Source organism: Nylanderia fulva, unplaced genomic scaffold (genome assembly GCF_048542155.1).
Source record: "Nylanderia fulva isolate GAGA-0341 unplaced genomic scaffold, ASM4854215v1 Scaffold16, whole genome shotgun sequence".
NCBI lineage: Eukaryota > Metazoa > Arthropoda > Insecta > Hymenoptera > Formicidae > Nylanderia > Nylanderia fulva.
The window spans coordinates 2,898,657-2,914,886 of NW_028189835.1; the positions used below are offsets into that span (position 1 = coordinate 2,898,657).

Genomic DNA, 16,230 nt, shown 5'->3' on the forward strand with positions numbered 1-16,230 from the left:
TGTGTGTGTGTGTGTGTGTGTGTGTAGGGGTGGATTTCCGGGGTCGCGGTGAGAAGAGGGCTTTAGAGGGAGCTATCGACCACACACGTAAGGCGGCGGCGGCAGCGCTCGCACACACCGGCGCACACGGATACACAACATCGCGGACCTGTTGTCCAACTTGTTGCTCGTCCCTGCGAAGGCACACCCGCCCATCTCCGGAGTCGAAGGTGAGGAGACGAGTTTTGGAAAAAAGAAAGGAGCGAGATCCTGGAGGACCTCCGGAAACGGCGGACGCGGGCCAGAGAGGATCGAAGGGAAACGACGAGCAACTTTGGATCAGTTTAATACAAGTGTTTCTTCTCACTCGGAATCTATATATTGGATCGTATCTTTTTGACGTAAGAAGACGCGTCGAGGGAGCTGGAAGAGACTCTTTCTTCATCCTCGGGAAACGACGCGCGCTGAGTAATTCAGAGGACCAACTCCTATTCGCGTATATCGAATGGGAAACTCAAAGTCCGTTTATCGAACCTACGTAAAGGGAGCAACGCAGAGCCAACCCGGAACCAATTGGCCGAGAAGAGCTCTCTCGAGACTTTGATCAACGGAATAAACGAAGATTCGCCTTTTAATCGCGTCGCATTTTTCCTCGAAAGTCAATACGAGGAGAAACGGGCCTCCTTCGTCGTCAGGATGTCAACGTTCGCGTGCAAGCACGCGCGTCCCAGGGCAGCGACGTCATCGGGAATCGGCGAGACGACGAGATATCACCTGGAGCAGAAACCGGGCGAGTGAAACTCGATTGTGAAGTTTGATTCCCCTGGAGCGACGGAAACCCTCGGCGCACGACCGTTTCCGGCGACGCATGCACTGCCGGAGGAAACGTGGGGTAACCAAGGGAGAGAGAAGGAGAGATATGGATAGAACGAGCGTGTAGACACATGAGGTCGTAGATAGAAATAGAGGGAGAGAGAGAGAGAGAGAGAGAGAAGGTGATAAAGAAAGAGAGAATGTAAATCGTCCACCCGTGAATATATACAACGAAAGCAATACTACAAACAAGGTAATCTCGAGGAACAAAGCAAAGGCAAGCCGCACACACCCGCTTCTCGCCACTTATATAATCTCGCACCCCCAGTCGACTGAGAGAGAAACCGCAACATCGCGCATTTCATCCCTTCTTTCCCCGGGACTCGATCGGGAGCTCCTCTCAGCTTTGCTTCACTTGAGAGATATTTTAATATGAATGTATATACACGCGTATAAGAGACACCGTGATCGTACGTACGCTCGCACACATTCATCCTTATATGATTATATACAAAAACATTAATATAAATATAAATATAAATATAATATATATATATATATACATTTACACAGGAGTCCTATTGAAAATAATCGTGCAACGACGTCTAGGATTAAATAACGATATATCGCCTGGTGAATTATTGAAGGAGGTCGCGCTTCTCGCTACAGGAATTTCAAGAGTGTAAAAGGAACAATCCGATCATGTCGCGTCTCGGGATATCCGAGAGGAAGCGCATCGATGGGACGGACATTTGGAGCATCGATTGAGGGATCGATCGACGTCCAAACGTGGTGGAAGATTGACGAAAGGAGGAAAAGCAGTGCGATCTCTGGTGCGAGCGGGAGAACGCGATACTTTGACGTTTGACACTTTGCAAATCGCGTCATCGGGAACGTATATATACATACATTATATATACTCGCAATAAGGTATACTCGAAGGACGAAGAAGAAACGACGAGGGATACTCTAGAGAGAGAGAGAGAGAGAGGGTTGTTTGCTTAACGCGATTGTTTGGTGATCTTAGAACGATACGCCGCGATATTAATCCCGGTGAGAAGCGCGCGACGATCAGAGAGGCCAAGATGCCGCGTTGCTACATGGTGAAGAAGGCCTTGTGCAACAAGTACATAAGCAGCGTTGCCAGAGGATTCGAGAGCTGGGGTCGCGGAAGGAGCACGCCATCGCCAACCACCATGCAGCTCCTCGTCTCACCCACCGAGGGGCACGTTGCACCCCCTGTTGCACAAGGTGCGTATTTCTCCCTTAGAAGACGTTTTCATCGCGATTTTTAGAAAAAGAATTGTTTTTTTTTTTTTTTTAATAATGTATGATGAACAACCCTAATAGCACAATATATCCGAAAAATATTGAACATCTTCAGGATGTTCTCTGAATGTCCTTCGGGATATATGTGCTGTTAGGGAATAGAAAAGAAAAGATATCGTTTTTTTAGAGAGAAATTTTTTTTTAAGCCATGTATGAACAACCCTAATAACACAATTTATCCGAAAGATATTGAACATCTTCAGGATGTTCTCTGAATGTCTTCGGGATATATGTGCTGTTAGGGGATAGAAAAAAAAAGATATCGTTTTTTTAAGAGAGAAATTTTTTTTTAAACAATGTATGAACAACCCTAAAAGCACAATATATCCGAAAGATATTGAACATCTTCAGGATGTTCTCTGAATGTCTTCGGAATATACGATATGTGCTGTTAGAGAATAGAAAAAAAAAGATATCGTTTTTTAGAGAGAATTTTTTGTTTTTAAACAATGTATGAACAACCCTAATAGCACAATATATCCGAAAGATATTGAACACTTTCAGGATGTTCTCTGAATGTCTTCGGGATATATGTGCTGTTAGGGAATAGAAAAAAAAGATATCGTTTTTTTAGAGAGAATTTTTTTTTTAAACAATGTATGAACAATCCTAATAGCGCAACATATCCGAAAGATATTCAGAGGACATTCAAACATCCTCAGGATGTTCTCTGAACGTCTTCGGGATATGTGTGCCGTTAGGGAATAGAAGAAAAAAGATATCGTTTGAAACTGAAAAAGCTCGTCGTGCAATTTTGCGATCGCATGCGAGATAATCCTTGCAATTATGCAGCTTGCATGCACGATGGCTCGGATAACGAATGCAGATCTTGAGAATGTATTTTCTCGAGTTAAGCGCGGGCAATAAAAATCAGATCAGATGCAATGGGTGAAATAAACGTTATATGTAGTTGCCTTTCGCTCTGACCGCTAATTAACAACGTCCTCGCGCAATAACAAGTTGTATTGTCATTAGAGTTTTTCTGCACGCAACAAATATCGCTCTTTTTCTCGATGGTTCATCGACCTCGACCAGCGTTTCGAGATGTCGAAGAAAAGCTTGAAAAATCCTTCTTCATTGCAAACAGATATTTATATACTCATTAATATGTAATATTTACCAATTAACATAATACATATCATTTATTAATTACATGTTCATAATACAGAAATAAATTTCTATTATATTAATTGTAAATATATATATTGCATTTATTAAAAATCTAACATATTTTTCCGCGTATTAAAATAATTCCTCTCTCTCTCTCTCTCTCTTTCAAGTATATTAAAAAAAGGGCGATAGAATTATTCCTTTTTTTTTTTTGCATTCTCTCGCGAGTGTTTTAGTACTTTAGCGGTACTTTGTGAAATTCACTTGGATGCATATAAACGCGCCGGGCCGTTTGTATCGAATTATCAAGCGATAATGGCACACGCTGCTGCGCCGCACCACGTAATTCCCGACAATGCGCGTTGCCTGGTCGCAACGAAACGACCTTAATTGTTCCGTGGAATTCCCCGTGGCGTATTACTACTTGTACGGCGCATCCGTAAACTCTCTTCGTGCGAAAATGGCATGCGAAACTTGCCGAGACACGGTAAATGCAGTTACAAAGGCGACGCTCAGAATCATCGTAATGGCAATGCGCGTGTCGTTAGACGGAAGAGACGAGAGAGTTTCGAAAGCAATTCGGAATTGGCCGAAATCGCGTTTGCGGAAACGTTTCAAAGTGCCTTTCATTGAAATTCTCCCGAACGGCTCAAAGATGCGTGTTCATTAAGAAAATTAATCGCTATTGTATTTTTACACGTGTAAAGAGAAAGAATACTTGATGCAAAGAGCAGTATTTGGACTGTTATATAAATGAAATTTTATATAGATCATCGTCTATTTTGGCGCCATCTTATTTTTATATAGATAATAAAGATATGAATTATCTAGAATAATGTTCAGATAATTTAGTTTAAAGTCATAGCACATAAAATTACTTAATTAATAGACAAAAAAATGTATTAACTTAACTAAATATTATTTTGTTAATTAAACATATAAAAATATTTAAATTGCAATAAATATATATGTTAAATCTAACAAAACGTATATTTGACTTAAATATTAATATAGGTTCAGTTAAATTAACAAATCTTTTTTTTTTAGTGTAAAACTTAATCAGTAAACGATAAAAGCTTATAAATAAAAGTATGGATATATTTTTATATCCCTTTTATAATTTACATTTTTTAATACTGTGTTTACATAAGCGGTCTTAAAAATAATGTTATGTGAAAATTATCTAGATGAATCGCCATATAATTTTATCTTTTATCTAGATATATTTAAAACAAAATCATTTTTATCTTAAGATGAATTTACATATTTTCATCTCTTCTTTAACTAGCTAATTTTAAAATCATCCAAAGTGTCTATCAAGACTGTTAAAGATTGTATGTTGATTTTTACTGCAGTTCTTCCACATTTTTACTCGAAAAAAATAATTTGCTGATATAAATACATTATTAATATAAAAAGATGTGTGTAGGTATATATATAAAGATATGTAACTTTTATAATCTCATATCTCCCTTTACGGTATAAGAATATCAATATCCGCGCGACACACAGGAATATATATTTCCGGGAAAACTTTTGCGTATATCCTAGGCCCTAGGTTGATATACGACGAGAAACAATACATATATATATATATATATATATCGTACGAGGCGAGGAACATTCGCAATAATAATTCATAGCGACGTCGATCCGTTCGCAAACTCTTCGTGATCGCAATAGAAATTTATCTCGCCTCGCGCGCGAGGAGGAACAAACAAGGACGCAGAAATATTAAAACGGATCGACGAGAGACGGTGTGGCGTAAGGAAGTCGGTTGCTCTCTTAAAGCGAAACGTGCACTTTCATAACCGAGTTATCGTGAAATTTTATATCCGCTTACTCCGCGGCCGACCTTCTAGCTTCTCTCCGCTGCCATCCCCTTTGACCTCGTTTCTAACATATTTGCCGTCATAATCCCTCGCTACCTTCCTCCCCTGCTCTCCACCGATCTCCACAATCCGTATTGTGCAACCCACATTTTCCTTCCCATCTTCCCTCTTTCTCTCTCCTGCACGCTGCACTTCCCGCTGCCATCATCAAGGTTCGACACTCCGCTATCGCGTCGGTAACGAGAATCGGATACCATTCTTATTCCATTTAGAAACCCGTGGCGCTGTTAAATCTCGATTAAAAAGTCAAACGGAAGCGAAGAAAGCGAGATTACACCCTCGCGGCACGAACAGAGACGTCTCGCAGTAATACGAGCCGATTTCAATCGATTTGCTTAGATATAAGATGTACAGTTATGTAATAATAGCACAGGTTGAAAAAATGAGGGGAATTTGTATGTTTCCTCCACAATGTTTGACTGGCTTGACTGTACGTCTAGGATTAAATTCTGACTTTTGTGGTCTTTGAACGAACCGACGAATACCAGGAAATCCTTTAATAATTACTCGATGCTGGAGGAAACATACAAATTCCTCTCATTTCTTCAACCGGTGCTTTTATTTTGCACATAACTGTATATAAAATGTATCTCAGACTATCTGCATCGAGAGAATTTTCTCTTAGAATTTACCCTGAAAATCATGGTAATCGTGCGACGATATGGTACTGGAAGAATCTTATAAAGAGTTTCTCCGATTAATATTTTTTTCCAATACCATATTGTCGCACGATTACCATGATTTTCAGGGTCAATTTTACGAGAAAATTCTCTCTGTGCGGAATCATCACGAACGCCGTAAACTTATCAACTCTGATTCCCAACAGAGTGTCCCGACACGCAACCGATGACTTCCGCCGTGCCCGAGGCTAAGTCCTTGAAGGAGGAAGTTTCGAGCGACGCGGGTAGTGCGTCCACGACGACAACGATAGTAGCTTCGTCGTTATTGTCATCATCATCATCATCATTATCATCATCATCGTCGTCGTCGTCGTCAGTCTCGGTCATCTCCACGGACGCGATATCAACGACCGAGTGCTCGATGACGATGCGGATGGAGACGACCACCGTCATCACCGTGACGCCTTGCACCACGACGACGTCCCCGACGGTTCCGTCGCCGACGGCATCGATCGTCTCCGCCGTCGAGAAAACGACCGCGACGACGGCGCTGACGACGACGACGACGACGACGACGACGACGGCGACGACGACGATGCCGGTCGTTCCATCCTTACCTCCGCCGACCGTGGTGCGGCCGAACCCGGCACCTCGGTACGACCTGTACCTTCCAACGTCCACCGGGGACTCGTCGACGACGGCCTGCCACCTGGACGACGCTCCGGAGCACTCGAGGGCGACCAACGACTTCAGGATACGACTCGCCCCGGCGTCCTGCGGAGTGCTTACACCCAGCAACGTCGTCTCGTCCATGTTCAAGGATCGCTCCGCGGCGGAGACGGAGGCGGCGCACGACCTCCTGGAGTTGTCGCGATCCTTGCCGCCATTGCCGCCGCCCAGTGTCGCGATCGGTCCTCAGAGCGTGATCGAGGCACCAGCGAGCGACGTCCAGGAGATGACAGTCTACCAACCGGAGCAGTCGATTTATCAGGTGAACACGATCGACCTGGCTGGCTCGACTCTCTACGGCCAACATCATCATCATCATCATCATCATCATCATCAGCAACAAACGCAGCAACAACCCGCTCCGGCCGCAGGCATCATCTATGAACCCACTGCGACTATCGTGCCACCCTCGGGCAGCGTCTTTATACCTCTGTCGCCGGTCCAGGAGATTCTGCTCACGTACAGCACGTCTACCATACCGTGCACGTCAATCGTCGCTCAGCAATCGCAGCATCAGCCGCCTCCGCCTCTGCTGCAGCAGCAACAGCAGCAGCAACCACAATCGCAGCAGCAGCCGTTGCCACAGCAACAGATAGAGGCGACGCCGCCCTTGACGCCACCGACCTCCGAGTGCAGCAGCGACATCGAGAACAGCAACCCCAACTCGCAGCCGACGCAGAGGGACAAGGAGGTGCAGACCATCACCGAGCAGGCGGAAGGGGTGAAGCCGGCTAGTTACACGTACGACACGTTGCTCGTCTCGGATGGCAGGTCGAAGAACAAGAAGGCGCCTCCCGCGCAGAAGAACCAGGAGACCGAACCGATCGAGACGCCCGAGACCTCCAAGACCGGTCGTTATATGTGCTGCGAGTGCGGTGAGGATATTGAAAAGATGGATGTCTCTTTTCTATTGTTTTTTTTTTTTCATTTATTGATTTTATAGCATATTTGTTTCGTATTATTTTTTTTTACCTTTTTATTTCTGACAGATATTTCGACGCTTGCTTGTATTTAAATTTGTTGATCCAGTTTCAGGTCATATTTTATGCGAGAAGAGAATCGTATTCTAAATACTCTATCTCACACGCTTAATCTGTAATATGGAAAAAAGAATGCAAGGATTTTTTATAATATTCTTTTCGTGATTATAATATGTTGAAAATATATATAATTCATGGGTTAATATAATATATTAAAGATTGCAATCACAATTATGTATCAAGTACAATACATGCCCTCGATAGCACTCTCATTACATACATTAAATATTAATATTTCATCCTTTTACAGAAAACTTTAGCAAAAAAGTAAAAAAAAAGTTGAAAATATAATATTTTATCTCTGTGTTATAACACATTAAGTAGTAAAAAAAATTAAGACAGAGTTTTAACATTACATCATACATTTTCATGATAATTTTTTAATAATTATACCGCACATTATCCCTACAATTTTCTATAATATTATTTTATATTATATATTTTTACGCGAAGAGAATTTTCCCTTACAATTAGAAGAATTCTCTTACAATTAGAAGAATTTATCCTGAAAATCAATTGTGAGACAATATGCCATTGAAAGAGCTTCTCTGAGCTTAATATTTACCACAATACAAAAATATTAATATGTTTATAATAAAATTAATCGAACATATTTTATATCTTATTGTGGTAGATATTAATCATTTTTATTTTGATTTGTAGGATAAATTAAGAGAAAATTCTCTCTGTGTAACAGTAAAAATGATCAATGTTTAAGTCAACGAATATCGTGGATACGATAATCTCGAGATACACAAAGTTAACGAACATTGTGCGAATATTCGGTCCGGTGAACCCGCTGCTCTTCTCTCTGTTCACATCAGGCAAGCAATACGCGACCTCGTCGAATCTGTCGCGGCACAAGCAGACGCATCGCAGCATCGACTCGCAATCGGCCAAGAAGTGCATCCACTGCGGCAAGGCTTACGTCAGTATGCCCGCCCTGGCGATGCACGTGCTCACGCACAAGCTCACGCACAGCTGCGGCGTATGCGGCAAGATGTTCTCGCGACCCTGGCTGCTGCAGGGTCATCTGCGAAGTCACACCGGGGAGAAGCCGTACGGGTGCGCCCACTGCGGCAAGGCGTTCGCCGATCGCTCGAATCTACGGGCGCACATGCAGACCCACTCGTCTGATAAGAACTACGAGTGCCCCAAGTGTCACAAGTCGTTCGCGCTCAAGTCTTACTTGAATAAACACCTGGAATCGGCGTGTCAACGCGAGAACGAGAGCGAAGGCAGCTGTGACGTCGACGCGCCGTCATAAGACTGGGATGTCGAGGACGCGACGATCAGGACGTAGGTAAAGTTATGTCTTCACTGGTTGTTATCGAAAATTTCAAGCTGTGTTCTCACTGGAGCAACTTTTTGTCGCTGTTTCATGTTTCTTCAAAATGTTGTTGCTCCAATGAGAACATAGAGCTGCGTCTTCACTGGAGCAATAACAAGCAGCTTTTTAATATTCCATGTTTCTTAAGAAAGCTGCCAGTTGTTGCCGAAAATTTCATAAACTGTGTCTTCACTGGAGCAACTTTTTGTCGATGTTTCATGTTTCTTAAAAATGTTGTTTGTTGTTGCTCCAATGAATACATAGAGCTGCGTCTTCACTGGAGCAATAACGAGCAGCTTTTTAATATTCCATGTTTCTTAAGAAAGCTGCTAGTTGTTGCCGAAAATTTCATAAGCTGCGTCCTCACTGGAGCAACTTTTAATTGATGTTCCATGTTTCTTAAAAAAGTTGCTCCAGTGAGGACATAGCTTTAAGGTTCGCGGAAATAAATTATTTTTTCGTAATTTTTTTTTGAGTTAAAGAAAATCGACGTCGATTTCTTCATTCTTCTTGTTTCTCGTTGGAAAAATACTTAAACTCGCGCGTGTCGCGAGCGACTTTGCGTTTTCATTTCCACATTCGTGAGTGAACAGGCACTTTAATTCGCCGCGACAGTCCCGCGATCGATCGCGACTGTTGTTCTCGTATTTAAACCTAATAGCGCGCCCGTGTTAACCGATCAATCCGCAATTTGCAGCCGGTCATGCATGACGTAAACAGAGACGATTGCAGTGGCGTTGGCCGGCGATGTAGAAAGAGGAAGCAGTACATATGTTGCATATAGATGTACACCTTTGTGCATCCATTCATGGACCAAAGGGACAGAAAGGGAAGACGAACACGTACATACGCGCACACATTTACACATATACAAATACACGGAAAGTCGCTGCAGACCTCTCATGCGGATGCGATTGCTTTCGATTGTTTCACACGGAATTCGAGTCTGCCATTCAGTTGGATATAACGGCAGCAACTCTTGCTCCTCTTGGCTTTGAGCTTAAAAAAATTGCACGTTGTGTGTGCAAAATTTAATATCGAAATTTTTCATAATATTGGTATTTTCGTAAATTATTTTTATTAGACATCACATCTTAAATATACATATGTCAATTTGACGTGTACTGAATGAAAATCTCGAATGTATGTTTTATTTTTATTTATTGATTTATCATAAAATCTCTCTCTCGAATTTCTTTTTTTTAAGTGAAATGTTCTACTTTTTTTCTAAAATTAACGCGACTAAACGCGAGATTTCGAAAAATTCGTCATAACCAGAACTCTGCTTTCCGCTAAATCCGGAAAGATTAAAATGGAGGATACGTGAAATGTAAAAAAAAAAAAAAAAAAAAAAAAGAAAAAGAGAAGAAGAGAAAGAAACAGCTTTCAGTTATTCTGTAAGATTTTCCTCAAAATTACAGAATGGACTAATGACTTGCTGTCAACTGTCAAGAAGAGCTCCGCTCTTTTGTGCATCATAGAAGACGATCAGACGTCGAATCTCCGGTAACATCCAATTTCAACGGATATCTCTCGGTAAGCGCAAAGTAATTCGATTTACTCGTCGGCTTTAAACGTCGCGGATGGGCGAAAATCTCGGCGGCTGCTACTGGGAACGAGGACGAGAGGGTAATTGACATATCGGCGTCCCTGGATCTCGCGCTCGTCTCCTCCACTTCGCGGAGAGGAAAAGAAGTCTCTCTCTGAATATTTCACCAAGCGCTTCTCTTCTCGCGTGTTTCAGCGCCCGGTTCTATTTTCGAGATCGTTTTCCCGATTCTCTCTCTCTCTCTTCCCTCGACGCCGGAAGAGGAGGATATATATATATTTGCGCGGATATTTCCAAATTCCACCCTTTTTTCGCTAACGAGAATCGATGAAGTCGCTCATTAATTTTTCATTCGTTGCCAACTACATTTTCCACCTACGATAAACTTCAATTTCTTCAAAATCTCTGTGCGTTGATTTCTCCAAAGAATTTTTTCCTGAATGAAGTACTAACGTATTAAAAAAAAAAAATAAAAATAAATGAAATAAAGATGAAATCTCGCCGACCATTGAGATCTCGTTTTTCGAGATACGGAGAGAAACTTCTTTTCCATCAGTGCGAGAAGATCTATATTTTGATTCGCCAAGTTATTTTTAGGCGAGTCTGCAGTCTTGTGAGGATGCCTCGACATAAAAAGATATTTCAATATTTCATAAACGATATCAATATGTTTGGGCGTCCTCTCTTGCGAAGATCGATACGATAGCATCGCAGATACACCATCTCATTTCGTGAATTCGCAAGAACGACGAATCGAGATGCTCTCGTCGGAATGAGCAGCGATAAAGTCGAAAATAGTGCAATAAGTTTCTTATGTAGTTTAAAGAAGCGCTTTTTTCATCCATCTTTGCTCGACGATGAAGATTCATCGGTTGCTCTTTTTTGCTCCTTTCTCTTCCGAAACGAGAAAACTTTTAATCTTCTCAAACGAAAAATATCTCTATTTTAATCTTATTTTTTAAAAGAACGATCTCAAAAGATCCAATTAAAATTAGGTTCTTTCAATCTGGCCATGCGAAGGGGATTATCGAAAATTGAATGATCGTTATAAGGTAATTTTTTCTATTCTTTTTTTCGTATAAAAGTATCGTTGTATATAACGATGCCACCTAATGGAAGATCGTTTGCGCATTTAATGATGCACTCTTGCGCGATTTTTGCCGGGATCCTTAACGTAACGCACGCGCGGGTGCTCGTGGAAAGTTTTCATCAACATTTCACGTAAACTGGACCACCTGTTGAATGCAGAAATGACCATTCGGTGGCAAAAGGGTCGGTCGTACTGCTACCCTGAATTATGGAACACATCATTTCCTCGGTTGTTAAAAGCGCGAGCAATTGTAACGTTTCGTTTAAGTTTATCGATATTTTTTTGCACATCCGGGCGAGAAAAAGATACATCCCGGATTTCCCTTCAATCTATCGGCGATGTCATTCAGATATTTCAAGTGATTTTTATAGGATATTGAAATTACCCTTCTTTTAAATTTTTAATGCTCCACGTGACAAAGCGCGATGAGATTACTTTTTTAAGCGTTCTTTTCCTATCACACATATTCCCAGAGAGTTCCTATAAAATATGATATATTATCAATTTTTTTATTTTTTTTTTTTTTACATATCTTGTTATTGTACAATTTATTTATGTATATGTGTATATATATATAGAGCTTTAGGAAATGAAATATTTAGTCATCCTCAGTATTAATAGGAATATTGTTGCTCAATTTATTTACTTTATTTTATAAAGTCTCGAGATTCGCTGATATCTAGTCATACGATTACTTTTTATGAGTAGAACGTGATTCCTACCTTTTAGCAATATAATAAAAAATCGCGTATGTAGCAGGTGAAAATCTAATATACCGACAAGGAGATATTATATTATATTTGAGAGATATTTTTTTCGCGCTTCGAGCAAGAAGAATGAAAAGAGTGAATGAGTGCGTTTTATAGACGGTTGCATTTCGCAACGTCACACTAAAGATATGACCAAAAAAGGAGAAAAACAGGGAGAAAGGAAACAGAAAGAAAGAGAGAGAGAAGGAGGAGCAGAGGAGAGGATGGAATTATAAGGGGAGAAGAAAAAGTACTTACGATCTAGTCAACAAGTTGCGCTTGAATTACATCCCTTTTATCTTAGTTGCCTAAGGCGGTCGCATGTATAAGCGAGAAAGAAGAAAAAGTGACGCTTATATTTTTTCTCTCTCTCGTCGTATATATTTTAAACCCCTTACTTTTTTCCACCCTCCCATCCCCGTGTCTCTTTGCACGTCTCTAGAGCGTTTCTAATATAACTTAGACATATTTTGGTACGAAAAAACTTTACGAGCGATTGTAAGATAACGAGGGAGGGATCGATCGAACTTAATTAATTAATTAATTAATTAATTAATTAAACGTACAGTAATACGCACGTGGTTCCACCACGTACACGCTTATCGTTAACGAGATTTTAGCGCCCAGTGAGCGAGAGAAAGAGAGAGATTTAGTGATTTTAGTTAGTACAAAAGTATCAACACCAAGTGAAGTAGACCTTGATCGCTTTTTATTCGCCGTAGAAAATGCAGCGATAAGCGGAGAGGAAGAGGAGAAGTCGCCAGAAGTCTCCTTTACCTAAGATTCATTTTCCCTTCCTCTCGAGAACGTGACGTCGAGATGCACCGAAATGTAAAAAGAAGATATGAGAAATGCGTGGAAGAAAAATTCACAACATCCACTAATGCAATAATAACTGAAAGGAGCAACGAAATTGAAAAAAAAATGTGTTAAAAAATAATCGACCCGAGAAACATAGGCAGTTCTTTAATATATATATATATATATTGCAGGTTGAAATCTCCTGCATCATTACAATGATGAAATAATGATTTTACAGAGAAATGATAAATTTCGCTCTTTCAAAAATTTGTAATTCCTTAATCCCATTTTCCGCAAGACGTTGCTCGTATTTTGTTCTTACATTTCGCATCTCGACTCGTATAAAGTCGTCTCGCAAGAAAGTAGATCTGTAGTCTTACGGGAAATCACGAAACGCACGTAGTTCAGCAACTCGGCCACCGTTTTTTCGTATAATATATTTGAGATTTTAACTGTAGACACTCGTCTCTCTTGTACCGTATTACAATACTCGACAGTCAATCGAATCTATAATTAATAGAGTAAAACTCGTAACGGTAGTCAATAATAGGAGAAAAAAAATAGATAGAAACGTGAAGGAGGATGAGCATTTATCCGCGACCCCGTACCAAAGTTGAGTCCCAAGTGAGCTCCATCGAGAATACGTGAACATCGTGGCACAGTTTACAGTAGTTTTAGTATCGCGAGCAAGAAGGGTGACAAGAAGTGAAACGATGTTTCGTGGCACGATTTCGTCTCACCATACATTTGCACACATTTGTGTGCTGGTAACGAAATTATATATATTTGAAAATCCTGCGATATTTAATTCCATTTTTATGATAAAAATGAATTTTATTGGCTGAACTGTCTTCTACGATTTTTTATTTTTTTGTACATAAATTTGATAGACAAATAAATTATAGACTAAATATATGAAATATAAATAACCATTGTACAAAATTTAATTTCACACTGACAAAAATGATTTTTGCCTTGTACGAATTTATAATAAGGCGTTCACGAAATCTTGCTGCGAAATCGATATCTATCGACGTGAAATTTAACGAGAACTAGAGGAGCAAGAAAAGAATGGTGAATTGTCTAGAGGATGAGATCGCAAAACAAATTACAGAACAGATACTCGTAAGCGCGAGATAGATGAGGGCACAGCCAATTATTATTAAAAAAAATAGAAAAAGGAAGATGCACAGAGAGATGATTTAAGCCAGGCCCCAGGACGATCATGCCTCATACGGTTCTCACGTCTGAGGAAAGTTCTTCGTCCGTATTCCTCGTGTTGGGTCTGAAAACAACAGAAACCTCGCAAATTGGGCGCATTCGTCTTGAAACTTTTTTTCGTTTCATAGGACAAACAACGGAGATGTCAGATACGGATTAATCCTTATCCGAACAACCTAAAAGATAAAAAGTCACTCGTTGTTAGACATATATAAAAATATAATATTGTATAAAATAAAAATATATTTTGTTAATTTTATATATCTCTGTATAAAATATTTCACACATCTCTCTCCGTAAATATATATGTATATATATATATATATATATATTTGTTTTCAAATGATTAAAAATAATCTAGAATATATTATAACGGTGGAAATTTGCTTTAGAGAGGGAATGACTTCGTTTCGTGAATTTTATGAGTCGACGTTGCTCAGATAAGGATTGACATTCGTAATTACATACGTATATGTACACGAATGCATTTCTTGCTATATCGTAATATAAAGCGAGTGCAATTATTCGTGTCTCACATTTGTATCGATCTGATCCTTTACAGAAACCTTTTTACGATAAGGCGTTTATATAATATATCAAGTCGAATGTAAAAAAAAAAAAAGGAAAGAAGCATTTTCGATTGTAAAAGCGATATGACATGCGAGAGCAACAAAATAATATATGGAATGAGAAGGCAGGAACCGGAAAAACGCGGTGTCGCGCACTTATATAAAGACTCCCAATTCAAGAGGACCAAGTTGCTAAAAACCATTTCTATGCCGCGCGCGTGTGCGCAAAAGGCGAATTTAACAGTCGTAGTATACATACATATATCGTCTTCGAGGTGATAAGAATCGTCAATATAAGCGATAGGAAGAATAACTCACTCAACTAACTGAATGTTAATATATCGAACGTATAAAAAGAGAACAACGAAAATGTGACAAGCATTGTACACGTAAATAGAAAAATAATACTTAGACACACAGAGAGAGAAGGGAGGCAAAAGGCATCTATTATACACACACACACACACACAAAGGAAACTATATACACTTATATATAGATGTATGTACATGTATGTGTTAATCGACGGAATTGCACTGAAATTTGTATTTGTTTTCAATCTGATAATGTCGTTTTATAGGTCCAAATAGATTAGATTAATATTATATATACTTGTTGCATTTTGTTGATACAGAGATAAGATATGCATCTCTCTCGCTCGACAACAAAATTAAAATTATTTCTCAAGATTTTTGAAAATAATATATGCCGCGGACGAAAAAAGGAAGAAATTTCAAGTATAATTCCGTCGATTAATATATTTCTGGAATAATTGTAATTGATTCTAACGAAGAGTGAAACGCGCGAAGGAATGTGTCGCGGTAGTTAATGTGTTATAAAAGAAGAATGCATCTGCGAAATCGTGCACACATCCATATGCAAACACGAACTTGCGGAGAAGCAGGCATGATCACCGCTAAACCTGGCTTTTCACGAAAAACGGAAGCGGAAAGAGGGAAAAAAAGATAGAAAAAAACGCATATAAGGAACATAGGGTTTAGATTAGTGTGATACAAGGTACGACAAAGCAATAATTTAGTGATTGTACGATATACTTGATTAGCAAATTAGTGCTAAGTTAACGATACTTTCGAAATCTATAAATATTTACTCGATATAAATCGTATAGTTTTGTAGAAACGCTGGGAAGATTGCCATTTCAGAGTAAAACTGTCTTGGGATCAAAAATTTAGGAAAAAAAGAAAAAAAAAGAAAAAAATTGGTAGTTTGATGAAAGCTAATGGGCAGAGACAGAGAACCGCAATATATACACATATATATTATAAAACCCGATCACAGAGAAATCTGCGACGATCTTTTTCTTTCGTATCGGCAAGACAAATTTTTCTTGAATAATTGAAAAAAAAAAACAATCAATTAATCCTTCGAGGTGATTATTCGCGTCTTTTAA

General features: G+C 39.7%; 1 protein-coding gene across 2 annotated transcripts; it reads left to right on the forward strand.

Moving 5' to 3' along the window:
• The first annotated feature begins 1,877 nt into the window (after positions 1-1,877).
• On the forward strand, positions 1,878-16,230 carry LOC114940344 (uncharacterized). Of its 2 annotated transcripts, none has more exons than XM_029314970.2 (4): positions 1,878-2,043; positions 5,950-7,347; positions 8,337-8,815; positions 10,264-16,230. In XM_029314970.2, exons 1-3 carry the CDS (start codon positions 1,878-1,880, stop codon positions 8,777-8,779), a joined length of 2,007 nt encoding a protein of 668 aa, XP_029170803.2. In that variant the 3' UTR covers positions 8,780-8,815; positions 10,264-16,230. The 2 variants fall into 2 exon arrangements, with proteins under 2 accessions (XP_029170803.2, XP_029170804.2); XM_029314971.2 differs by having other exon boundaries at positions 8,337-8,811.